The 26,232-nt window shown below is 35.7% G+C and overlaps 3 protein-coding genes and 1 pseudogene across 3 annotated transcripts; 3 read left to right on the top strand and 1 right to left on the bottom strand.

Annotated features, from left to right (window-relative positions):
- Positions 1-534: 534 nt before the first annotated feature.
- On the top strand, positions 535-1,639 carry LOC116132673 (F-box/kelch-repeat protein At2g44130-like). Its single transcript, XM_031418341.1, has one exon. It carries the CDS (start codon positions 567-569, stop codon positions 1,593-1,595), a length of 1,029 nt encoding a protein of 342 aa, XP_031274201.1. The 5' UTR covers positions 535-566; the 3' UTR covers positions 1,596-1,639.
- A 1,058-nt stretch (positions 1,640-2,697) lies between these two features.
- Positions 2,698-4,593, bottom strand: LOC116132678 (serine/arginine-rich SC35-like splicing factor SCL33). Its single transcript, XM_031418346.1, has 5 exons — positions 4,445-4,593; positions 3,905-3,982; positions 3,169-3,333; positions 2,949-3,071; positions 2,698-2,838 (listed from the first exon to the last, which is right to left on the bottom strand). Exons 1-5 carry the CDS (start codon positions 4,591-4,593, stop codon positions 2,739-2,741), a joined length of 615 nt encoding a protein of 204 aa, XP_031274206.1. The 3' UTR covers positions 2,698-2,738.
- A 3,692-nt stretch (positions 4,594-8,285) lies between these two features.
- LOC116132720 (transcription factor bHLH91-like) lies at positions 8,286-9,798 on the top strand. The gene is made up of 3 exons (XM_031418384.1): positions 8,286-9,101; positions 9,194-9,610; positions 9,697-9,798. The coding sequence occupies exons 1-3, from the start codon at positions 8,286-8,288 to the stop codon at positions 9,796-9,798; spliced, it is 1,335 nt and encodes a 444-aa protein (XP_031274244.1).
- Positions 9,799-10,363: 565 nt separating this feature from the next.
- On the top strand, positions 10,364-19,880 carry LOC116132719 (annotated as a pseudogene).
- Positions 19,881-26,232: the final 6,352 nt, after the last annotated feature.

The raw sequence follows: 26,232 nt of genomic DNA, 5'->3' as shown, positions 1-26,232 counted from the left end.
AAATTCTTTCTTTGGAAGCTCAATCAGTTACTTCACTCATATCCTCTGTTTGGAAGCTCAATCAGTTACTTCACCCATATCCTCTTATTCTCCTTATTCTACTGGCTCAGCACAACAAGTTGCATCTTTTGAAGATAAGATTGGAAATAGAATACGAAATATAGAACCAAAACGGACCCATTTTTGAGGTTTTCATATTAATTTTCAAGAGCGTGTAAAAGTTCACATCACGAGAAAATTCAGATCCGACATAAAGCTATCATCGTAAGATAATTATGATTCGATACAAAGCTTACATCATGATAGAATCCTGACCTGACACAACTCATATTATGAGAGAATTCTGATCCGACGTACTTAATCCTTACCCAAATGGAGATAGATATTATGTAGAACCCCACTCAACATCCACTTGCTTACTTTTTTTCCACAAAAAGTCAGCAAAACGCAACGTATCACCATCAATTTGCCGCCATAATCATCCATCTTTTAACTATAAATAACCGCCCCACTTCACAAAGCCACTCCATAACCAAAAAAAAAAAAAATAAAGAACTCAAAACCAAATGATTCAATTTCCCGATTTGATTCCGGGTCTACCCGAAGAACTTGCTCTCGAGTGCTTGACTCGACTGCACTACTCAGCTCACCGAGTAGCCGCCCGAGTTTGCAAACGCTGGCAACACCTCATTCAAAGCGGAGCTTTTTACGATCAGAGAAAAAAAACCGGCCATACCCATAAAGCCGTTTGCCTGGTTCAGTCGCTTCCGGGTGAACCCGGTTTGGATGAGGTGAAACCGGCTTGTTCTGTGAGTTATGGAGTGACGGTTTTTGACCCTGTGAGTCAGGCTTGGGACCGAGTTGACCCGGCTCCTGAATACCCAGATGGGCTTCCGTTGTTCTGTCAAGTCGCAAGCTCTCAAGGGAAGCTTGTGGTGATGGGAGGATGGGACCCGGCGAGTTACCAGCCGGTGAGTGACGTGTTGGTGTACGAGTTCACCACTCGGAGGTGGTCTCAGGGCAAGAAGATGCCAGACACTCGGTCCTTTTTCGCAGCTGGTGAGTTAAACGGGCGAGTCATAATCGCCGGAGGCCATGACGAGAACAAGAACGCGTTGAGTTCCGCTTGGGCTTATGACTTAACCAACAACGAGTGGAGTGAATTGACTCTTATGAGTCAAGAGCGAGACGAGTGCGAGGGGGTCGTAATCGGGTCCATGTTCTGCGTAGTTAGCGGGTACAAGACCGAGAGTCAAGGCGTGTTTGAGAGAAGTGCTGAGTCGTATCAACTCGGGACGGGTGAGTGGAAACGAGTTGAGGGCGTATGGGAACCGAGTCAGAGCGGGTGTCCTAAGTCGTGTGTTGGGGTGGGAAAAGAAGGGAAGTTGTTTTCTTGGGCCGAGTGTGAGCCTGCGATCCGGGTGGGGACGTGTGGGTTCCAGATGGATGAATGGGCCTTGGTTTGTGGGTCGGGTTATCAAGGTGGGCCGCAAGAGTTCTTTTCAATTGAAGGGCAAAATGGTAAATTTGAGAAGTTAAACGTGCCTGATGAGTACAAATTGTTTGTGCAGTCTGGTTGCTCTGTGGAGATCTGAACCGTATAAGATTTTGGAAGATCATCAAAATTTCAGTTTTGTAAAGTATCAAGATAAATACTATTTGCTACTAAATTATGATCTAACGGTTCAAAAGTAAGTTTAACTGACGTTGATTTAAATGAGATAACGTTAAAATTACATGTCACGTGACATAACAGGTGTTAAGAATTACACTATTATAACACTATTACTGGTAATAAATATTTACCATTTAACAATGAAATTAATTCATCAAAAGGTTGATAAAAAATTTTAACGATGACTTTTTGTCAATGTTTTAATAACCAGATGACTTTTTTTGCCAATGTTTTAATATTCAACCGGCGAAACACGCAAAGTGGTCAAGTCCCGATTTTAATAACCGGATGACTTTTTTGCCAATGTTTTAATATTCAATCGGTAAAACACAGTAAAGTGGCCGAGTCCCGATTTGATCAGTTTCACTAGTTTGACTGACATTGACAAACCAAGACATATAAGGCCCGTTTTCGAACAATCTCCATCATCACAAAAACACACACCCCTCAATCTCCTAACCAAAACTTATATCACCTTTCTCTCGATTGCCTCACCAAGAGTTGGCAACAACTTTAGTTTTACGATTTTCAATTGATTCACTCACCGAAAATCAATTTCATCGTCACCATTGCACTCATTCACCCTTTCTCTTCAAAACCCCTATCAATTCAACCTTTAATTGCTCATCGATTGTCATCTTAATTTCTAGGGCTTTTAATATATAAGAAAATTTATAACCCAACCAATGAAGGCCTCAAGTCTCAATTCAATCGACTAGGCCAGGCTAGGTTTTAAAACAATGCTTCCAGCTCTACTTAACCCAATAACAATAGGCTAATCCTACTAACATTATATGATATACTGGTGCAGGTAAATATGATTACAGAAGTCCCACTAAAGATTTAGTCGTTTCAACTAACGAGCGTGAGGCAAAAGTACTTGGATAAAGTGGAAATAACATATCATATAATATCGTATTATGTGATGTGTTGACTCAACACAATACTAGATGCTAAACAAGAGCCTAAAATTAGCAAATGCGATGTTTCCATAAAGCACAATGTCTACAAATCAACTTCATCATCCCTTGGTTTAACTTATTATCATATCATCAAAGCAAACTCATCTAGAATATTCAATGCTTCCACTCCTGCTCCTTGACCCATAAGGTGACCTCGAGTAAGATCGCCCTCTGTAATTTCTGTCTCTGGGTGAAATCGACCTCCATTGTCACACAGAAATTTTGTAAGTAAATACTTAAATTGGAAGTGATAAAGAACTAGAAATTGTGGAGTAGACAATAACCAAAAAAATAAAACAGAATTTAAATACCTTGAATATCGCCTGCGCATAGGAGAAGGGAAATAATAATCTGGACTACGAGAATAACTCCTTACATAACGTGGTGATCGTGAGTATTCAAACGGAGACCGCCTACGATCATATGATTGACCCCTGATATTTATTCATCAAAATCACCCATAAATGTCATTATAACAGAACAACCAACTTCTTATTTTCTTTTCAATAAGGCCGAAGAACCTATGCTTACCTAACACGTTCTCTTGCCCTCATTTCTGAAGGCTTTTTCCTGTTTTCCTCTGCAAATACAACAGTCAGTTCTCTGCCAAGAAGTACATAACCATCCATATGATATTTGGCATCAGCAGCATCAGCAGGATCTAGATACTGGACAAAACCAAAACCACGAGGTTCCCTGCAACATACACATGTTAAGCATCACAAAAATAAACGTGCAAAGACATTTAACCACATATATTGCTGATAGCCAAAATCACAAACATGATCCTGACTACAGGGTAATATGGAAAATATCATGATAAGCACAAGCCCATACTCCACACTATTCAACAAAACAATCATGTGGCAGCTAACCTTGTGAGAGCCAAAAATCTAATGAGTTGACAATTCTTCAAGACTTGAACTTCTTCAAAATGTATTCAAACCCACCTTTTCTTCCCATCTTGATGTACATTAAGATCATCTTGAACACTACTCTTATTACTTGAAAGTGTCTTCAACAGAGTACTCTTATTACTTCATTGTTCTCTTCAACACAGTTCTTTATTACTTCATTGGTGTCTTCAACACTTCCAATAAACACAACCAAATTCCCATAAACCAATTATAGATAATAAAGAAACAATCCCACCCCCAACACTTGCGTGAGATGGGAGGGAGACAAACAAGTTGACGCTCTTATTTAAAGCACTGCATTCACTTACTAACAGACAAGAAAACTATACAGGCACAACAGACATAATTACCCAGTGTAATAGTCCCGTGGCAAGTAAATGTCCTTCAGACGACCAAACTGCCCAAATGGTCCACGTAGATCTTCAGGCCTACAAATTATATAAGCTTTTCAGTTTGATGGACAAAAGATAATATATTGAACTTACATTTGTCAATTAACAATTGTGCTTGGCTTATATACGCAGTTAAAAACAAATCTGGCTTTACACACAAAAAGACACATTATATATGAAACAAACCATACAGCCAAGCTACCCAGTTCAGCTGCCAACTCTTGGATTTGAATGAACCAAGCAAAAGAAATACAACTAAACAATCTTCATATAGGGAATGTAACAGAAGTGATAAACCTACCCTATAGCCTATATCACTCTATGGAACACACCTATACCATTTCATGGTGTTAAAATTGGAAAAGAGTTTACATTCCAACAAATCAGACTGTTTTTTGAAAAAAAAAAAAAAAAAAAAAAAAAAAAAATTTGAAACACCAAAAGGCAATATCTACATCCCAAAATTGGCAAGTGCAAGGACAAATCAGAGATACAAACCTGCAGTCATGGCGTAGGTTCCGAACCAGAAGACTGGTAGGCATGTCCCTAGCACGACCTCCATAACGACCCCTAGGGCTAGGGCTGCGATGCCTCCTGCTATAATGCCTTGGTGGTGAAGGACTGTAACTGTAGCTTCGACCACTCATTTGCCCAAAATATCACAACCTGTAAGTGGCAAAAGAAAATACTAAACAAAACATACAATTGGCTTTATTTCTATTTGTCATGCTAAACAAAACATACAATTGGCTTTATTTCTATTTCTCAGTAGGCATAAATTTCTCACATCAAACCCAATGAAATACCTAATTCTTAATGCTCAATAATATTCAATGATAAATCCAACACAAAAACTAATAATTACCTATCAAAAACTATAATCAATTTAACGATTTGCCCATTTACCAGCCATACAACTCCTCTCTCGGGTTTCAAATGATCCCAAAAGTCAATTAATTTCAATCAAAGAAACTTCAATCCATCAAACTCAATTAATTTCAATAAAAGAAACTTCCATTCACATAAATCAATCAGTTTCAATCAAAGAAACTTCCATCCATCAAACTCAATTAATTTCAATAAAAGAAACTTCCATTCACAAAAATCAATCAGTTTCAATCAAAGAAACTTCCATCAATCAAACTCAATTAATTTCAATAAAAGATACTTCTATTCACAAAAATCAATCATTTTCAATCAAAGAAACTTCCATTGACAAAACTCAATCATAAACAGACAAAAATAAAAATCTACCAATAAATTCATAATTTTTACCGCGAAGTTTCAAAATCTAAGAGAAAATAAAAATAAAAATCACCAACTAATTATCAAGAATCTAAACAAGAAATATAGAATTAATAAGATTACCTCAGAATCACGAGACCTAGGGTTTGCTCTGAATCTTTGTTTTTGTTTCTTTCTCTCCTCTGATTGGTTCGAATTTGCTTTATATGTTTTCTACTATTTCGAGAAGCTTCTCTCTGTGCTCTCTTTATTGAATTCTGTTATCTCAGCCGTCGATTTGTAGCCTAGTAGAGTGAGTGTACGGTCAGGATTCGTTTATTGAGGTCCACGCGTTTTTAGCTTTCTAATAAAAAAGCTCGGCCCATCTCTTTAATAAGGCCCAAAGCCCAAGCCCTTTTTGAATTAAAGTCTATATCAATTAGGGGTGTTAAAAAAAAATGCAAGAATTGGTCAGAACCACCAACCAAACCGAATTTTCAGTTATTTGAAAAACTGGTTCGGTTTCGGTTCAAAGAAAACAAAAAACAGAATTTTCAGTTCGGTTATCAGTTTGAAAAAATATTGAAACCGATTAGTATTATAAGAATATTAAATTAAAATAAAATATTTGATTTATTATAAAAAATATTAAATATTAAATTAAAACTGGTTCTAAAGTAGTTAACCGAAAAACTGAGTTTTCCCTTAATCGGTTCTATTCACAAAATCGGTTAACCGATTTTGAACACTTCTAATACCAAATGTGGTCAAACTGATAAAAATACGATATCATTTAAACAGGTTGGGATTGAATTTAAACGGATTCATTCCATGATCATGTCAATCTGTGTAACTAGTTTAATAAAGGGGTGAACCTCTTACATGTAGCTTATACAACACACAACTAGGGGCACTAGGCATTAGGGGTGTTCAGTTCTTGGTACCCTGTATTTTTTGAAGGAACCAGAACCGTACCTAGAACTGGAACCTATAACAATATTTCGGTTCTGGTTTTGGGTACCTTGTAAAATTACAATGACCCCATAAAAGTTTTTAAAATGGCAAAAAACTCTTAAAAACTTACAAATACCCGCCCACCTGGAACTTGTTAACAAAAATAAAATTACAAATTATAAATTCAAAATTACAAATTGCATTACTTTGTAAAGATAGATTCTCAAAAGTCAAACCAACTTACTTTAAATGTTATGATATATAAATGTATTCACATTATTTTTTCTACAAAAGTTTTTATTAACCCCTTACTCTTTAATTTTATTTTATATTAGTCTTGGTTCCCAGTTCCGATTCCAGTTCCTAACTATAAGAATGAGAACCGGAACCGCACAATAACAGTTCCAAAAATTTGGAACCGAAACGTACCCGTTGACGGCCGGTTTCGGGTAGGAACTAGAACCAAACCCTGGGTACCCGTCAATTTTGGTTTCAATCGGTTCTTTTGAACACCCCTATTATGCACTAAATTAATTAATATTTGATTGTATAATAACATCAGTTATAATATTGTATTTTATTCGGGTAAAAATCATTTCAAAAAAAATAAAAATTTATGTCCTATTAGAAGAACAACCGTAATTTAAGTAAATTACACCGTAATATCCTCTTACTGTTGAAAAATGATTTCAAAGAAAGACGGTATGTATAAGTGAATATAAATATTATTGAGAGTAGCTAGCTTGACACAAACTTTCCATGAATAGTAAAATAACATGAATTTAATATAAATGAGGGAGAACGACACTTTCCCACCCAAGGTTTGGCGAAACCACACTTTCCCATCTATCAAGTTTCAAAATGATACTTTCCCACCCTTCGTCAAGTTTTGTTATTTTTTTATTACTATTTGACTAAAAAGTCAAAAATACCCTTAAATATTTAACTTCATATATTTTTTAATTAGCCAAAAATTCAGATATTAAAAAGTCTAAGAAGAAAAAATAGTTTTAGTTCCAACTAAAAAGTTAGGAATAATGTTATGAAATTGTTTAAAGTTAAATGACCTTAATGTTTATTTATTTATAATATCATCAATATCTCATCACTATTATTCAATAATCTATTAAATTTATAATGTTTTTCATAATATAATAATTTTTATTTTTACTAATTAACATAAAAAATCTTAATAGATTACGAAAGAGTAGTCAAGAAGCTATTAAGAAATAAACTATTTAAGAGTATTTTTTGTCTTTTCAATTCAACATTAATAGAAAACAGTAACAGAACCTGATGAAGGGTGAGAAAGTGTCATTTTAAAAACTTGATGGGTGAGCGATTGCCATTTCGCCAAACCTTGAGTGGGAAAATGTTATTCTCCCTATAAACGACTTCAACTTGGACATCTTTGTGGCTGTTGAAGGTTGAACGGTTATAATAGTTAGTTTGAGATGGTGGGGTCCATACACGCGTATAAAAACACACTAATTTATCTCTCCGACCTAAACTAACACACATTGGCAGACTACACAAATGGTGTGAACACTCAAATTACAGGTATGCCATTCTTTTAAAATTAGGGAGAATGACGATTTCCCACCCAAGGTTTTGCCTGAGTAAGTTTTCCCACAAATCTTGATTTTTAATTTAAAAAAAAAAGATTAAATAAACTGAATTTACCATTTTGTCCTTCTTCAATTTTATTCTCTCTGAAGAAACAGCAGAAAAAAAGGCAAAACGGTAAATCACGTGGCTTGTATCAAGTGGGGGCCAGAGCTAGGAATATCAGTAACTAACTCTACAAAAGGAAACAAAATCCATCAGGCTTTCCTTCCTGTTTATATGTCTGCGTTATTCCGAACACTCATCTCTCTGTAACAGTGAGAGAATAGAGAAAAGACATTCAGTTTAATCGGAGGGTCATCTTTCTGTTTCATATTGAGGTGTGGCCACTTGGTGTTGGATCAGCTAACACAGAAAGATATACCCGAATAGCAGTTAAACCTTAAGTCTCATGAACCTTTCTTGAAAAGGTCCGCTAAGAAGCAGACCCTTTTGATATTTCGTTTGTGATCATAATAATGGGTATGTTTTTATTCTTGGTTTCAACTCTGGCATTTTTGGAATAATTTTGTGCTTCCAATACTAGTTTATTACAATGTATGAGGAACCAGGGTGCTTCGAATTCGATCCCAATAACTCCATGGCAGAGGGTGCAGATTCTGGGTTCCCTCAAGCCGTGGCAAACAGCCAGAAGCAGTTTGAAGAGAATCTGAAGCTCTCTACTGAGGAACTCTGCGCTATGGAACTGGAGCTTCAAAAGCATATGGCCTTCAATGTGGAAAACTGCGATAATAATACCCATATGATGCAACAAGTGGTTGACGACCCAAATCAGCTCCATTCATTTGATCACTCCACCTGGAACACCGGTGATATAGGTTTTAATCAAGATGACCCACAACAAAATGGCCATAGGAGTTTCAATATCAATTCATTACCCCAAACACAAGACCTTCTCAATCTCTTTTACTTGCCCGGATCCTCTTTGCTTCCAAATTCATCAATTTCCTTCGCAAACTCAAACCATGACACTAATCCTTTGGGCTTTATTGGAAACCTCCCAGCCTCGGATAGCACATCCGTTTTGTATGATCCGTTATTTCATCTCAACCTGCCCCCAGAACCTCCTTTGTTCAGGGAAGTATTCCAATCTATACCCCAAGGGTACAGTTTGCCAACCTTAAGAAGTGGTGCTAATTCTTTGTTCGGGGATGAGAGAGATTCAAGCGGAGTAACGGCGTACCAAGATGGGGATGGAGGGATGCTGGAGTTCACAAGGGACATGGCTTGTATTGTTAAAGGGAGTGAAACTGGCAAGAAGAAAAAGCCCCTTACTACGGAGCGGCAAAGGAGAGAACACTGGACTGATAAGTTCACGGCCTTGAGGAATTTGCTTCCTAACCCTAGCAAGGTACACGTTTCTGCTTCTCTTTAATTTCATGGTGTGTTTATATTATATCATATCGGCTGCTAATATAACAATTTTACACATATATAACAAAGTCCGATAGAGCCTCAATTGTGGGAGATGCTATCGAGTACATCAACGAGCTTCTTAGGACAGTTAACGAGCTCAAATTACTAGTAGAGAAAAAAAGATGTGGTAGAGAGAGAAGCAAGAGGCACAAGACAGAAGACGATGCTGCAGGGGATGTTGAGAATTGTAACATAAGGCCTCTTGGTGATCCCGAGCAGTCCTATAATGGTTCTTTAAGGAGTTCCTGGCTTCAGAGAAAATCCAAGGATACCGAGGTTGATGTTCGTATCATTGATGACGAAGTAACCATCAAACTCGTTCAGAGAAAGAAGATCGACTGCTTGTTGTTTGTTTCCAAATTTCTTGACGAGCTTCAGTTGGATCTCCACCATGTTGCCGGTGGCCACACTGGCGATTACTACAGCTTTCTGTTCAACACAAAGGTGGATGTGGATTACTCTTCTTTACCAAACCCATTTTCTCCATGGAGTGTTTTCTGAGAGATTTATATTTATTTCTAATTTTGCAGATATATGAAGGATCTTCTGTTTATGCTGGCGCGATAGCCAATAAGGTCATTGAGGTTATGGACAGAGAATATGCAGCTATTCCAACCACAAGTAGCTATTAGGATTAAACGATATATGATTCTACTGGATATTAAGATCTTTTGTTTTCTTGAATGTCATAGACTGGTAGTACTTAACATTTAAAAATATTGGTTGGAGGATGGCTATTCCCAAGTTCCAGGCTTCATGCTTTTCAAGCTAACTGGTTGTAAGTTGTAACACCAATGAACAGTCTAAGATAACTGCTCATTTCTTGTGCACGATTTTGGTTTTATTTTTTTTGGGATTAATCTTGGATATACTCAATTTTGGTTTTTGTTTGATCATGTATCAAAAAGTGAGTTTTCATTATTTCCAGATTATATTATTGCTGAACAAGTAAATATATATATGTCATGTTGAAAATTAAATTTGAGATAAGTGGTGTCTCATAACTATTAAAAGTTGGAAATGGCCGACTGTTTGTAGGATCTCAAATTCTTAGCTTAAGATTCTGTGTAAACATGGCCATGGAGCGAAGAAGTTTGCAGCGAAAGTTGAATATCTGGCAATGGATGTGTGGCGTTATTAGTTTGTTAAGGATTTATTTCTTCTCGTCTTAATCGAGTTTATTCTTAATAAATAGGCATGGATAGTGTGAATGCAAAACTAGGAGAGAATTTTACAGGCAGAATTCTTGTGGCTGCCCTCCTGGCAACTGTTTCCATTATTATCTTCACAACTTCATCTGATTTTAGCACCACCAATGCAGTATGTTTCTGATCCTTTAATATCATTCATTGATCTTTTAGCACCCCAAATTCTGTATTACAACTGATTTATTTCCATTGCTTTTCTTCAGAAGAATTCTGCTTTCTTTGTTATGGGTACTGAAAATGACCCTGTCTTTATATCTTGACACATTTTTCTTTGCAATGTAACATTAATTTTTCATTACTTTTCCAGTTCTCCTGCCATGAAACAGGAGTGACACATGTCTTAGTCACTGGAGGTGCTGGCTATGCGAGCGCTTTGACTCCTCAAAGATTCATACTGTGTAACTATAGTTATATATTTTATTCTGGAAGAAGCTTTCTCAGTCATTAAAAACAATTTCTATAAATATGTCACTATGTTTCATTAATTTGAAAACTCTTGCTTACTGCAACAGGATAATCTTTCCAGAGGCAGTATGGGTGCTGCTAAAATTCTCCAAAAGCTATTTCCAGAGCCTGGACGTCTTCAGCTCATCAATGCTGATCTTGGAGATGCGAAATCAGTACTAAACAACATTAATCTACCATTTCTGTTAATGCTTTGGTGTGCCTATAAGAAACTGTATAGAAATACATATTTGACTTTATTTTCTTTAAGACATATTTCAGGTCAACAAAATCTTTGCAGAAAATGCATTTGATGATGTGATCCATTTTGCAGCTGTTGCTTATGTTGGTGAAAGTACACTTGAACCTCTTAGGTATTAATTCGATTAAAGTGATGCAATTCTCTGAGCCGATTGGTTGAAGATTGATGTCATTAAGTTTCATAGGAATTTCTCTCTGCAGGGACTATCATAATATAACATCAAACACCTTGGTAGTTTCAGAGGCAGTGGCAGAACATCATGTGAAGACAATAATGTATTCTAGTACTTGTGTAACTTATGGAGAGCCTCTGAAGATGCCTATCACAGAACAAACTCCTCAAGTGAGATTTCTTCATACAATTTCCTTGTGTATATTTCAGTTTACAAGTTAAGACTTTGTTTAAAAAAAAAAAAAAAACAATGACCTTGCAGCTAAGTTTGACAAGTTTCTGTATTTCTCATCAATTTGTCAATACAGATGCCCATCAACCCATATGGAAAAGCCAAGAAAATGTCAGAAGATATCATAATCGACTTCTTCAAAACCACCAACATGGCTGTCATGATCCTAAGGTTGGTGATGTTATGAATTTCTATTGTCTTTCTATTCTTCATTGAAATACATTATAAATGCACACAACTTCTGAATAATTTGGGCTTATACCTTTGGCCCTGGGGAGTTTTTTTGACAACTATCATTTGTTTCCTTCTAAGTTTTTCAATATTATTGCTTTTTTTCTTTCTGCTAATTTCCGATACTTTGTGCAGTGTTATTGCTACCATTATGGCCCTTCCAAGTCCTTCAACTGCTGGGAGGTTGCTTTTGCTTCTTAAATCTATTAGTGAAGTCAGTGAGACTTCCAGTTCCAAGAGGTCCAAAAAGAAATCTGCATACAGCATTGGATCTTTGGTTCAGGCAGAGGTAGATAAATTTGAAATATTTTACGAGCTCTTCTCTCCTAATATTTTGTGTTACTGTGTAGGAAGAGCTTTAATTTTCTTTTGCTAGGCATGGCTTGTTTGCTTAGAGTACTTTGATTTTTAATAAGAATCAGAATATTCTGTTTGGAACTGAGAAAGGATGCTTATATGTATACTCTTTTTCATGTTTTGGTTTTCAGATTATACTGAAATTAAGCCTCTGGAACTGAGATTGAAATTAGGAATTGGTTTCCGTGGGAGGGTTCACAAAACAGAGGTGATTTCTTGGAATTTGATGTTATTTAGGCATTTAATAATTGACTGTTGTACACCATTCACTTTTTCTTAGTTATGTTATTGACTAACATAATTGTTCCTTTATTACTTTTTAACTTGTTGAATGAGCAGGTGAACGATGATAAGGATAATATTCCAGAAAATCCATTCAGCAACTTTAGAGTTGGGCAAACAGTGACCGCAAGGATTGTAGCCAAGTCTAATCAACCAGATAATAAGAAAAGCCACCATTGGGAGCTGTCCATCAAACCCACACTGGTTACAGGCAAGATATACTAACATAGCACAAATCACGCTGTCTCAAATGTTTGTGGTTGGAATCAAGGTTTAATCATTATTTCCCTTCAGTACCTTAATCGCCTCATCACAAAAGACCAAAAATGCTACGGACACCAGGGTTTTTACACCGAAATGTTGTACTAGCCTACGTGTCCCTCGATTCACACCAGCAAACCAGACACGTTTCACTTTATTTTTATTTTTTTCTAGTGAACGGCCTTCATCAAATATGGACGGCCGTTCACTTACATGGATTCCTGTTCATATTATATGGACGGGGGTCCATTTACTACGGACAGACGTCCCTATTTAAAGGACGCCAGTCTATGAATAAAAAATTCTTATAAAAATTAGGGACGGTCGTTCATAAGTTATGGACGGTTGTCCTTAAATATAAGACGGGCGCTCATATTTTAATGGACGCCCGTCCATTAACAATTTTTTTTTTTAAATTAAAAAACATTTAGGAACGGCCGTTCATCCATTATGGATGGCTGTCCCTTCATTTTGGACGGGCGTCCGTAAGGAATGGATGCCCGTCCATAATGTAAATATAAAAAAAAAAAAAAAATAAAAAACAATGGACACCTGTCCAAATTCTATGGACTGGCGTCCAGTAACCTTTTGGAAGTTATATCCCGAACCTTCATCTTATTAGATGATATTGTATTGAAATGTTGATTTACTTTGTTATAGATTTATCTTAATTTAATGATTCTGATAAGGAAATAATATATTAATGCATGAATTGGGGTTCTTTTTATTTATTCTCTCTACAACAATGGCAGTTAAATTTTGATGGTATAAAGTGCTAACTCTGCTATCTGAAAGCTTTAGTGAGAATATTATCCCATGCAAATGCTTAGAAATTTCTTAGAGGAGAGAGCTTTAACGTGACTAGTGTCTGATCCTTTATTGGATATTGATAATTTGTTCAGATATTCATTTGAGTTTTTTGTTTATGACCCTCAGAATTCATCGAAAGATGAACCTGGTGTGCTCAAAGCGGTTCAGAATGTGCATGTAATGATAGACAAGGAAGTAGCTGTTGGAACAGATCCAAAAAATGTGTTTGTATGTGGATTTAGTCAAGGAGGTCTCTCTCTCTCTTTCTTCCAGACGTTCACAGACACATAAATAAGACATTATTGGTTTTGCTATTTTTGGTGCAATAATATGAACAATTTTGCAGGTGCCTTGACGTTGGCTAGTGTTCTGTTGTACCCAAAAACTCTTGGAGGAGGAGCAATTTTTAGTGGATGGATTCCTTTCAATTCTTCTTTGATAGAAAAACAATATTGTTCTGTCAGCCGTTCCATGAGACCACAACTACTAGTTGTGATCGCATTTCGAAGAGCGAGCAGAAAGAAAAAAAAGAGCTCTGAGGTTTGCGGCAGGTGGCCCAGGCAAGGCGAGCGTAGGAAGTGCGACTGATCGGAGCCAGTGTAAGTCACAGCTGTTGGTGGCGAAGCGCAGGTCTTCTCAAATGAAAGTACTAGAGCGAGCCAGAAGCTGAACGAAACGACGAGTGTTGAACCTACCTCTTTCGTCTACTGTGACTTTGGTCTTCACCGCAGAATGGCAGGTCTTCTTATCTTGATTATTGAACTCTCCTCTTTTTTCTAAGCTTCTACAATCAAGATTTCCTTCTCTTTACTAGTTCCCTGTCTTAGTCTTTCTTAGGTCCTTTTGTAGTTACTACGTAAGAGGATAAGCAGCTGTAAACAGAGCATGGGAAAAAGTTGAAGTAGAGAGCCGTCCAACAATCTTGTTGCAGAAGGAGGTTAAATTATCAAAAGCGAAGAAGAAGCAAGTTGAACTGGAAATAAGAGCTCTGAGTATGTGGGTTATGGACAACCGTCCATATTAACTGGACGCCAATCCATAGAATTTGGACGGGCGTCCATCTTTTTTTTTTTTTATATTTACATTATGGATGGGCGTCCATTCCTTACGGACGCTCGTCCAAAATGAAGGGACAACCGTCCATAATGGATGAACGGCCATCCCTAAATATTTTTTAATTTTCTTAAAAAAATTGTTAATGGACGGATGTCCATTAAAATATGAACGTGCGTCCTATATTTAGGGACAACCGTCCATAACCTATGAACGACCGTCCCTAATTTTTATAAGAATTTTTTATTCATGGACTAACATCTTTTAAATAGGGACGTCCGTCCGTAGTAAATGGACCTTGTCCATATTTGATGAACGGCCGTTCACTAGAAAAAAATAAAAATAACATGAAACGTATCTGGTTTGCTGGTGTGAGTCAAGGGACACTTAGGCCGGTACAATATTTTGGTGCAAAAATCCCTGTGTCCTTAGCATTTTTGCTCAAAAGACACATATATACATATATAGGAAGGGACTGAGTTTTTGTACATATGACTATAATTTCAGATACTTTAATGTGATTGGATCAGACCCAGAAGGAAGATTAGGAGAAGCTCCTCGTGCTGAGCTAAGAGAGTGTGGCCGTATATCAGGTGCTTGTTTCGATGTAGCTCAAGGGATAATTCCTGGACTCAAGTTTAGAGGAACAGACTATAAAACAGCTGATGGGACTTGTATAAGGGACTACATTGATGTCACCGACTTGGTTGGTGCTCGTGTGCTTGCTCGTGCCAATGCAAAACCTGGGAAAGTTAGAATCTACTATGTTGGCACAGGAAAAGGTACTTCACGCTCGTCTTTTTAATAAGTCATTTGAATTTCTGATCCGAAAATAATTTAAAAACGCATGCATGTTTGGATGAATTGCAGGAAGATCAGTGAAAGAATTTGTGGAGGCATGTGAGAAGGCAACAGGGGTGGATATAAAGGTTGAATACCTGAGCTGCCGGCCTGGGGATTATGCAGAAGTATATAGTGATCCAACAAAAATAAGGCGTGAGCTGAATTGGACAGCCAGGTATGCAGACCTTGGAGATGCCAGAAGTCACAGGTGAATGGCTATGGTCCTTCCTCGGCCATAGATTAACCGTTATATAGCAGAGTTCATTGTAGTAGATTATTAGCCATGTCTACCAAAAAGCAGATGTTTTATGCTAGTATATGATAACTTATCCACTACTATTTATGAGTATCTAATAAAGTGAATGCAGCGGGGAAGAGTAATAGTTCTGGATTCAGCTTAAATTTCAAAAATAGCTACAATTATATATACTTGCAAAGATTTGACAAGTACATTATGTATGCCCCAATAAACGGGACCCTAATAGTACACAAATAACTGAAATGACAATACTCTGTTCCTAGTACATTACAATACAATGTTATTCATAGAGTAGATTTTCAGTTCCAGAGATCTGACCTGTGCGGCTTAAGTCTTCAGTGTACTGCGGATTCTGCTGTTCTAGAGTGTGTTGGATCATCAGAGAGAAAAGTAAGTATCTGATTTCTAATTTCAATCCAGCTTTATACTGGTTGTTTCTATGTCTCACTCCCTTCCGTTAAGCCCCTCACTTTCTCAACCTTATACAATCTGCCTGCCTCAGCTCAGCATGAATGTTTGGCGAGAGTGCATAGTGTTGAGTTTTCTGAGGTTCAAGTTCCAGAAGCTTCTCCGCAGCAATCTTACCAAGCTCTAGGTCCCCATATTCCAGCATTTGGTTTCATCTTCATTCCCCTCATCATGTCAAAGGCTTCATGTAATCTCCCAGCGCGGCCTAGCAAATCAACCTAGCATGCATAGTGTTCTACCAGAGGTTCTATACCATATACTTCAGTCAATGATGTATATAATATAATAATAATAATACGTTATACTGTTGGGCTATCCATGGGTGGGTACAATCAATGATGTATTTAATAATAATACGTTATATTTCAAAAGTTAGTATTTCAATTTTGGATATTCATTGATATAACCCTCCATATTCATTAGGCAAAACTATAATATTTATAGGGTGATGTTACTGATATTATTTACCAACTTAAATCATGTATTTTGACATGCTTTGAGATACAATAAAGATAAGATTTTAACTTTATAAGTATATCGTTATTAATTCGAAAAAAAACGCTTTTTTGATAAATTCTATAGGTTTTAAAACAAATCATAATTGTTATTGAAGCTACAGAAATCTTCATAGGTTTTTTTTTTTTTTTTTCTTTTTTGTTAAAAGAAAATAATCAAATATGTCTTTAAATTTCATATATTTATAAGGATCCCTAAGCAATTAGGTCAAATTTATAGTTTTCTTCATCAAGATCACCATGCATATACACACCAGACACACCTCATGCACCACCTCACCCTCCTCCCTTCCACCACCACCTTCTTCGTCGGCTCCTTCATCTGCCATGGGTTTAACTGCATGTGATTCTCTTTTCTATTCCATGTTTAACCAGGGGCAAAGTCAGAAAATTCATTCTGGAGGGCCAAAATGTTGTTAGTGAGGAAATATGAAGACCCATTATGGGGATCCGAGTGTGAATTTCAGAAACTGGGGGTGGCCAGAATAAGAGCTTAAATAAAGGGTTGAAATACTTTTTTTTTTTTTTTTTTTTTTATATATATAAAGTTAAAAAAAAAAATTGTGGGGCCTGGTTTGCGTTTAACTGCAATTGCGTAGGCCATCCCTTGAGTTTAAGGCCTCTCTTTGTATATGTATATATATTTAGAGTAATACTAGTCTTATAAAGGTAAAAACAAAGAGGGTATATAAAGACAATTTCTATCATTTATCTTCATGATTTCTCTCTCTCTTTCTCTCTCTTTTTCTGTTTTTTCTTTGTTTTTTTCTTTCTGCTGATGTCACTTTGTAGCTCTCTTTGTATTGTCTTTGTTTTTTCCTTCTTGCTGATGTCACTTTGTAGCTCTCTTTGTATTGTCTTTGTAAGGATAACATTTTTCATATATTTAATAGCTACTAAAATTTAATTTTCTTTCTTTCTTGAATTAAGTCAAAAAATACATGAATTAAATAACAATGGTCTTCATAACCTATTTGTCAGTTTAATTTGTACTACTGTTTTAATCAAGTAATACAGTATATTTCATGAATTTAGATTTAAATTTTAAATAATTTATTATTATTATTATTAAGAGAATGCCTATATATTAAATTTTTTTGCCTTAGACTTCTATTTTTGTTGAAACAGCTGTCACTCTATTACTCATCCTAGAAAGGAGATCAAAACTTGAAGATGACAAGACAAGTGTGTGAGTTGTTCATTGGTGTCAAAAGATTAAAGAGAAGGAAGAAGCTTGGTTTAAGTTTTTAATGTACAGATTGAAAGTTATCCACTCCTCTCTAGCTTTAATTTTTGTCTTTTAGTTAACACGATAAAATTTGAGAACCTCAAAAGCGGAGATTAAGTATATTTTTTCATTTTCATTTTTTCTATTCTTATTCTCTATTTTATTTCGTAAAATACGTTGTGCTTGTTCATTTATCATTCAGGCTTAGTTTGGTTCACTTTTATATACTTTTTTAAAAAGTTTTTAAAAAAAAGTTAAAAAAATTAAATTAAACTAGTATTATGATGTAGGATTTGAAAATAAATAAAAATACCCTCTATATTTGTTTATTTCAAACACCCCCATGTTTGTTTATTTACTAAAAACCCCTATAATAAAACATTAAAAGTTAACAAAAATACCCCCAATCCACCCATTAAATATGGATAGCCAGCCACCATTGCCGGAGGGTGGCCGGAGTCGTCGTATCAACGCATGACTGGCTGGATCTTGCCAGTCTTGTGCCTATATGGCCTTTTTCGGCCAGATCTACGGCTGGATCTGGCTGTATTTGCTCGTCAACGACTTCCAAAGATACGGCCGTCGTTGATGGTCAACGACGACTATGTGTTGGCCGTCATTGACGACTGACTACGGCCAAAGATCTAGCCATCAACGGCCAGATCTTTGGCCTTAGATCTGACCTTTTCTGGCTAGATCCATCGTGGATCTGGCCGGAAAAGGCTAGATCGACACACTACTGGCCAGATTCAGCCGGTAGTGCGCCATTATACTAGATTCCGACCATTTTCCGGCGATGGTGGCCGAAATCTAGTAAATATGGGTTGCTGGGGGTTTTTTTGCAATTTTTAAAAAAATATTTAGGGGTATTTAATTAAATTAACAAATTTAGGGGGTTTAAAAAAGTTGAATAATATTAGGAGTTTTTGCAATTTTACTGTTTAACTTTATTGGGAATACTAATAGTAGTATTCCCAAATGTGAGCCAAACGAAGCCTCATATTTTCTAGAGTAGAAAACATGTGATACATAAAATTTATTAAATAACTAAAAAATTCAAAACACACACACAAAAAAAAAAAAGTTGGTATTTGATAATAATATGTTATATTTCGAAAGTTGGTATTTCAATTTTGGATATTCATTAATATAACCCTTTATTTGGCAAAACTATAGCATTTATAGGAGTGACGGTTTTTGACCCAATGAGTGAGTTGACTCAGATGAGTCAAGAGTGAGACGAGTGCAAGGGGGTCATAATCGAGTCCATATTTTGGGTACTGAGCGTGAGCGAGTACAAGACAAAAAGTCAAGGCGTGTTTGAGAGAAGTGTTGAGTCGTATCAACTCGGGATAGGTGAGTGGAAACGAGTTGAGAGCGTATGGGAACCGAGTCAGAATGGGTATTGTTTTGTTGGGCCAAGTGTGAGCCAGCGATCCAGATCGAGACGTGTGGGGTCCATGTGGATGAGTGGGCCTTGGTTTGTGGGTCGGGTTGTTAATTTGGGCCACAAGAGTTCTTTTAATGGAAGGGAAAAATGGTAAATTTGAGAAGTTAAATATGCCTGATGTGTACAAATTGTTTGTGCAGTCTCTGGTTGCTCTGGGGAGATATGAACTATATACGATTTTTGGAAGATGATCAAAATTTCAGTTTTGTTAGAAAAAAAGAATCACAAATTTGAATGTCGCCTTTGCCTAAGAGAAGAGGAATAATAATCTGGACTACGAAAATAACTTCATACATAAAGGCTTCGAGTTGCTACTGCCTAATGCATGGCCTATTCGCAGTAGCTCGGACTGTCCATTCAGCAACATCTTGGGCACTCAAAGTCTGATCTTGAACGAGTTATTGTTAACATCATTGGAGCTTTTCTTGCAGCAAAACACGCAGCAAGAGTCATGGCGCTGCAACGCAAAGGCCGCATAATTTTCACTACTAGTGCTTGTTCATCGACTGCGGGGCTCTCAACTATGGCTTATGCAGTGTTGAATTATGAGATATTGGGGCTGGCAAAGAGCTTGGCGGCTGAACTGGGAGGGCCTGGGGTAAGGGTAAGTCGTGTTTCACCTTATTCAAGGTCTCAATGAAGTAGCAAAAGCTGAAGTCTTGATGTCATGTTCATTAATGCAGACAGCTTGGACCGTGCATAGTAGTAGCTTAGATGCGTGTGGACCCAACCCCTTTGAGGGTAGGCCTGGCATTTAAAAAAAAAAAAATTTATATAACCCCCAAAAAATTTGTTATTAATATATATATATATCTAGACCTATTTTCATATTTTTTAAAAATGAGAAATGAGAACTATTATACATATATCTAGACCCACAAAAAACTTGCTATTAATATATATATATTTGAGGCTCACATCATATTAAAAGTTTAAAATGCTCTCCACTGTTCTCCATGGCTCCACTTACTTTTTATGATTTTATCCACAAAATTATTTACTCTCTCATTTTTTTTTTCTCATGCTGTTCGCTCTTAAAACTTTTGAAGACTGAAATTGTTGAAGCTTTCACTACTCAAGGTGCCACAATTAGCTCAGTTTTTCGTTTTATTAGTTTTAGATATGTGTATTACTCATTTCAATTTAGTTTATTTTATGATTAAATCATGCTTTTTTGGAGGTTTTTTTATTCTAATTTGATGGAAAAATGCATGGATCTTGTGAATTTGTTTTGTGTTTTGTATCTAAGAATATTCCTGCTTTACCAAATTAAACTTTAACTATATAGTACTGGATGTTATTCTTTACCTTTCACCACTACTTTCCTACATTTCATCACCACTACTTTCCTACATTTCAAACGTTACCGTTTAGTTGCTCAACATTATTAAAGAAATTTGAATTACTATCTATATTTATACCAAGAAAATTCCCCATTTTTTTTATTAATTCATATTAAAAGTTAACGCAACGTTGATTTGATTTAAGTTTTGGTTGATTTTAGCTTAGGGTAGGTCAGATCATAGTCATGGAAATTTATAGTATCCAAAAAAAAAAAAAATTAAAAGAAAAAAAGAGGAGAAATTAGAAATTTATGTGGAATATTTTTGGTGCATTGTGGTTGTTATAAACTCTTTTGATTATATTGGATCATTAGATTCCCGTGGTTTTTTGCTCTCTTCACATTGAAGAGGTTTTTTCACATAAAAGTTTCTTGTGTTTTCTTGTGAATTGGATGTTATTTTCAACACATTTGCTCAGGATTTTACTTCTTATAAATTTATTCAAGTTAAAAAGTATTGTGTTATTACATTATTTTCTTTCAGGTTTTTGATATTGTATTATTTATTTTACTTAAAGTTTGGTGATTTTTTAAAAGTTTTCATTACTTGTTTGGTAAACAATGGCAAAGCTGCAGAGCCCCTCGCCGCCNTATTAAAATATAGACCCACAAAAATTGATATTAATATAAATACCTAAGCTTATCCTCAGATTTAAAAAAAAAAAAAATGATAATTATTATACATATATATAGGCCCACAAAAACTTGCTATTAATATATATATATTCGAGGCTCACATCATATTAAAAGTTTAAAATGCTCTCCACTCTTCTCTATGGCTCAACATGCTTTTTATGATTTTATTCACAAAACTATTTACTCTCTCATTTTTTTTTCTCATGCTGTTTGTTCTTAAAACTTTTGAAGACTGAAATTATTGAAGTTTTCACTACTCAAGGTGCCACAATTAGCTCCGTTTTTCGTTTTATCAGTTTTAGATATGTGTATTACTCGTTTCAATTTAGTTTATTTTAGGATTAAATCATGCTTTTTTTAGAGGTTTTTTAATTCTAATTTGATGGAAAAATGTATAGATCTTGTGAGTTTATTTTGTGTTTTGTATCTAAGAATATTCCTGCTTTCCCAAATTAAACATTAACTATATTGTACTGGATGTTATTCTTTACCTTTCACCACTATTTTCCTACATTTCAAACGTCACCATTTAGTTGCTTAATATTATTAAAGAAATTTGAGTTACCATCTATATTTATACTAAGAAAATTCCCCATGTTTTTATTAATTCATATTAAAAGTCAACGCAACGTTGACTTGATTTAAGTTTTGATTGATTTTAGCTTAGAGTAAGTTTGATCAAAGTCATGAAAATTTATAGTATAATCTTGGGAAGCCAAACAAAACAAAAATTAAAAGAAAAAAGAGGAGAAATTAGAAATTTATGTGGAATATTTTTGGTAGATTGTGGTTGCTATAAACTCTTTTGATTATATTGGATTTAAGTGGGTTGTTAGATTCTCGTGGTTTTTTATTCTCTTTATATTGAAGAAGTTTTTCCACATAAAAAGTTTCTTGTGAATTAGATGTTATTTTCAACATATTTGCTCAGGGATTTGCTTCTTATAGATTTATTCAAGTAAAAAAGTATTGTGTTATTATATTATTTTCTTTCAGGTTCTTGATATTGTATTATTTCTTTTACTTAAAGTTTGGTGATTTTTTAAAAGTTTTCATTAATTGTTTGGTAAATAATGGCGAAGCCGCAGAGGCCCCTCTATGGGCAAACATCTTGGGTTTGCCACTAGCTCGGACCCTGGACGGTAGCAGCTTGGACCCATTTACAGTAACCTGGAACGTCCATTTGGCTGTATCCTGGATACTTTGAAGTCTGACATAATTACCCAGTTTAGAAGTCCCGAGGCAAGTAAATGTCCTTCAGAGGACCAAACACTCAAATGGTCCACGTAGATCTTCAGACCTGTAATTATATAAGCTTTTCAGTTTGATGGACAAAAGATAATATATTAAACTTACATTCGTCACTTAACAATTGTGTTTGGCTTATATAAGCAATAAAAAAAAAATCTGGCTTTATAAATACAAATATAATTCATTATATAAGAAACAAACCATATAGCCAAGCTACCCAATTCAACTGCCAACTCTTGGATTTGAATGAGCCAAGCAAAAGAAATAAACTAAAAAATAATTATACAAAATTTAACAGAAGTGATAAACCTATCCTATATCACTCTAAGGAACACACCTATAACATTTCATGCTGTTAAAAGAAACAAATTTTTCACTGGATTAGATAGGATAATAGAATATAATAGAGTATGAAAAATGTATCAAACGCAACCTTACATTCTAACAAATCATACCCTTTTTTGGAAAAAACTGAAACACCAAAACACAATATGTACATCCCAAGACTAACAAGTACCAGGACAAATCACAGATACAAACCTGCATTTGGGGTGTACGTTCTAAACCAGAAGACTGGTAGGCATGTCCCTACCACGACCTTCATAATGACCCATAGGGTTAGGGTTGCGATGCCTTTTGCTATAATGCCTTAGTGGTAAAGGTCTATAACAAGAGCTTCGACCCCTAATTTGCCTACAATATAATAACCTGTAACTGACAAAAGAAAATACTTAAATCAGCTTATAAGTGTTTAGTAAAACACACATTTATTTCGTTTTTGCTTTTCATAAGATTGAAATTCATTCAACATTACACCCATTAAAAATACTGACAATAAAAACTGCTTAACATGCTAAATAAAACACACAGTTGGCTTTATTTCTATTTGTCAGTAGGCATATATTCCTCACATCACACCCGATGAAATAACTAATTCTTAATGCTTTATAAAATTCAATGATAAATCCAGTGCACTAAACTGATAATTTCCTGTCAAAACTATATTAAATTCAACAATTTGCCCATTCACCAGCCATACAACTCTTCTTTAGGGTTTCAAATGATCCCTTTCAATCAAAGAAACTTTCTTCCATAAACTCAATTAATTTCAATAAAAGAAACTTTAGTTCATAGTAGCTCAGACCATCCATACAGTAGCATCCCATAAGCTCCAATAATGTCAGCATTAACTCGTTCAAGATCAAACTTCAGAGTGTCCAGGATGCTGCTGAATGCATGGTCAATGCTGTTGTTGAATGCACGGTCCACACTGCCTGCAGTAATGAACATGACATCATGATTTCCGTGTTTCACAGTGGTGGTGGCTACAACTTTGCAGATGTGTTCTTTGTTTGTTATATCACAATGGATGTAGCAAACATTTTTTCCAAGTTCTTTATTGAGTTCCGTTATCTCAGTCGTTGATTTGTGGCTTTCCTAGTGTGAGTGTATGGTGAGGATTTGTTAATTGAGGCCCATGCATTTTTTGCTTTCTAATAGAAGAGCTTGACCTACCTCTTAATAAGGCCCAAAGCCTAAGCCCTTTTTGAATTAAAGTCTGTACCTATTGTGGTCAAATTGATAGAAATACAATACCATTTAAGCCAATTAGGGCTAAATTTAAACGAATTCATTCCATGATTATGTTAATTTGTGTAACTAGTTTAATTAAAAGGTGACAAGACATTTATATCTCAGAAATCTTTTAATACATATCGAACCTCTTACATGTAGCTTATAGAACCCACAACTAGGGGCAATATTCACTAAATTAATTAATATTTGATTGCATAACATCAATCATAATATTATATCTTGTTCGGGTAAAAATCATTTCAAAAAATGATTTGCGTTCTATTAGAAGGACATTCAAATAAAAATAAAACAAAACTCTACAATGAACAAATCATCCCACAATTAAACATTCAAATAATGTCGCCATTGAATGCACGACCCACGCTACTGCCTAATGCATGACCCATTCATAGCAGCTCGGACCGCCCATTTGGCAAAATCCTGGACACTCCAAGTTTGATCTTGAATGAGTTAATGTTAACATCATTGGAGCTTTTCTTGCAACGAAACACATAGCAAGAGTCATGGCGTTGCAGCGCAAAGGCCGCATAATTTTCACTGCTAGTGCTTGTTCATCAATTGCGAGGCTTTCTACTTTGGCTTATGCAGTGTTGAATTATGTGCTTTTTGGGTGGCAAAGAGCTTTGCGGCTGAACTAGGTTTAGGATAAGGGTAAGTTGGGTTTCACTTTATTCAAGGTCTAAATGAAGTAGCAAAAGCTGAAGTCTTTATGTTATGTTCATTAATGCAAGCATCGCGAACAGTGCACGGTAGCAGCTCAGACCCATTCGCAATAGCTTGGACAGGCCATTCGGCAACATCCTGGAAACTTCGATGTTTGATCTTGAACAAATTAATGTTACCATAATTGGAGCTTTTAGGATGTTGTCGAATGGATGGTCCAAGCTGCTACGAATGGGTTTGAGCTACTGCCGAATGCACGGTCCAATCAAATGAAACTCTCATTCGCAAAACTCAATTAGTTTCAATCAAAGAAACTTTCATTCCTAAAACTCAATCATAAAAAAATACACACACACACACAAAAAGAGAGGAAAATCTTATTAAATATCAAAATAAGGATAACAAATAAAGCCTAGTTAGTAAATACGGGTACGGCAAAAAAACAGTACAGGAATTTTACGGGTATAATACGGTAAATAGTGAAAAATACATTTATAAAAATTCGGCCATAAAATTCAGATACGGGAAAAATATGGTACGGGTATATATGGGTTTAATACGATGCATTGTTAATAATACGTTTTGAAAAATACGGCAATATCAATCTTAGTTTTAACATTTTTATGGACTACCTGGTTAAAATCCATATAATATTTCAAATGCAAAGTATTCAATTAACCAATAACACAAATACACAATATATAAATATAACTGATATTCAAATTATAGTCTCCAGACTCAAACTTTAGACAATTCCTCTATCCCTCTTCCTCTCTCAAGCTCTACATTTCTCTCTGTTCGTCTGTCTCCATGACCCTTCTGCTAAGTATAATCTTCTTCCTTCTCTTACCTTACTCAGAAGCCAGAAATAACACTTTTGGAAACAACGACCAGAATGCTTATGAATTCTGTAAACCCACATCTTGCAGCCCAAAAGGCCGCCAAATCCGTTTTCCCTTTAGACTCATAAATCAATCAAATTTTTGTGGACTTGAAGGGTTTGAACTATCATGCTCTGGGAACAAAACTCTGTTGCATCTTCCTTTCTCCGGCGATTACTATGTGCAAAAAGTTGACTATCTTCGAAACACTATAACCATCATGGATGTGAATGAGACACCATGCTCACTGCAAAGTCTTCACTCTCCTAACTTCTCAGAGTCCAGATTCATTACCCGCATGCAACAGAACAATTACACTGTAGTGAACTGTACTGAGTGGATTATTCCAGATTTTTCTTTTGTAGTGGGACCTATTTGTGTTAGTGATGAAACAAATTTTTTTTACACAATGGATGAACATGAGTCCAGTAGCTCTCTGCCTTCATTTTGCAGCGTATATGGAACATTTAGTATTCTACATGTGGTTGACCCGACTTATTTTTATGAGGACGCTATTATGAGGGCCTTTACAACATGAAGCATCGACATAGAATGGAATGCTATTGATGGATGCTATGGCTGTGAAAAATCAGGGAAATATTGTGGATTCAACACTTAAAGCT

The sequence above is a fragment of the Pistacia vera genome, unplaced genomic scaffold (assembly GCF_008641045.1).
Source record: "Pistacia vera cultivar Batoury unplaced genomic scaffold, PisVer_v2 Contig259, whole genome shotgun sequence".
NCBI lineage: Eukaryota > Viridiplantae > Streptophyta > Magnoliopsida > Sapindales > Anacardiaceae > Pistacia > Pistacia vera.
This window is presented reverse-complemented; position numbering and strand designations above follow the sequence as displayed.

Excerpts from the sequence above, each read along its gene's own strand:
- LOC116132673 (XM_031418341.1), top strand. The coding sequence starts at position 567 with ATGATTCAATTTCCCGATTTGATTCCGGGTCTACCCGAAGAACTTGCT.
- LOC116132678 (XM_031418346.1), bottom strand. The coding sequence starts at position 4,593 with ATGAGTGGTCGAAGCTACAGTTACAGTCCTTCACCACCAAGGCATTAT. Across the intron at positions 3,983-4,444 it reads AACCTACGCCATGACTGCAG|GCCTGAAGATCTACGTGGAC; the intron begins GTTTGTATCTCT and ends TATAATTTGTAG. Across the intron at positions 3,072-3,168 it reads AGGGCAAGAGAACGTGTTAG|GGGTCAATCATATGATCGTA; the intron begins GTAAGCATAGGT and ends AATAAATATCAG.
- LOC116132720 (XM_031418384.1), top strand. The coding sequence starts at position 8,286 with ATGTATGAGGAACCAGGGTGCTTCGAATTCGATCCCAATAACTCCATG. Across the intron at positions 9,102-9,193 it reads TGCTTCCTAACCCTAGCAAG|TCCGATAGAGCCTCAATTGT; the intron begins GTACACGTTTCT and ends TATATAACAAAG. Across the intron at positions 9,611-9,696 it reads GCTTTCTGTTCAACACAAAG|ATATATGAAGGATCTTCTGT; the intron begins GTGGATGTGGAT and ends CTAATTTTGCAG.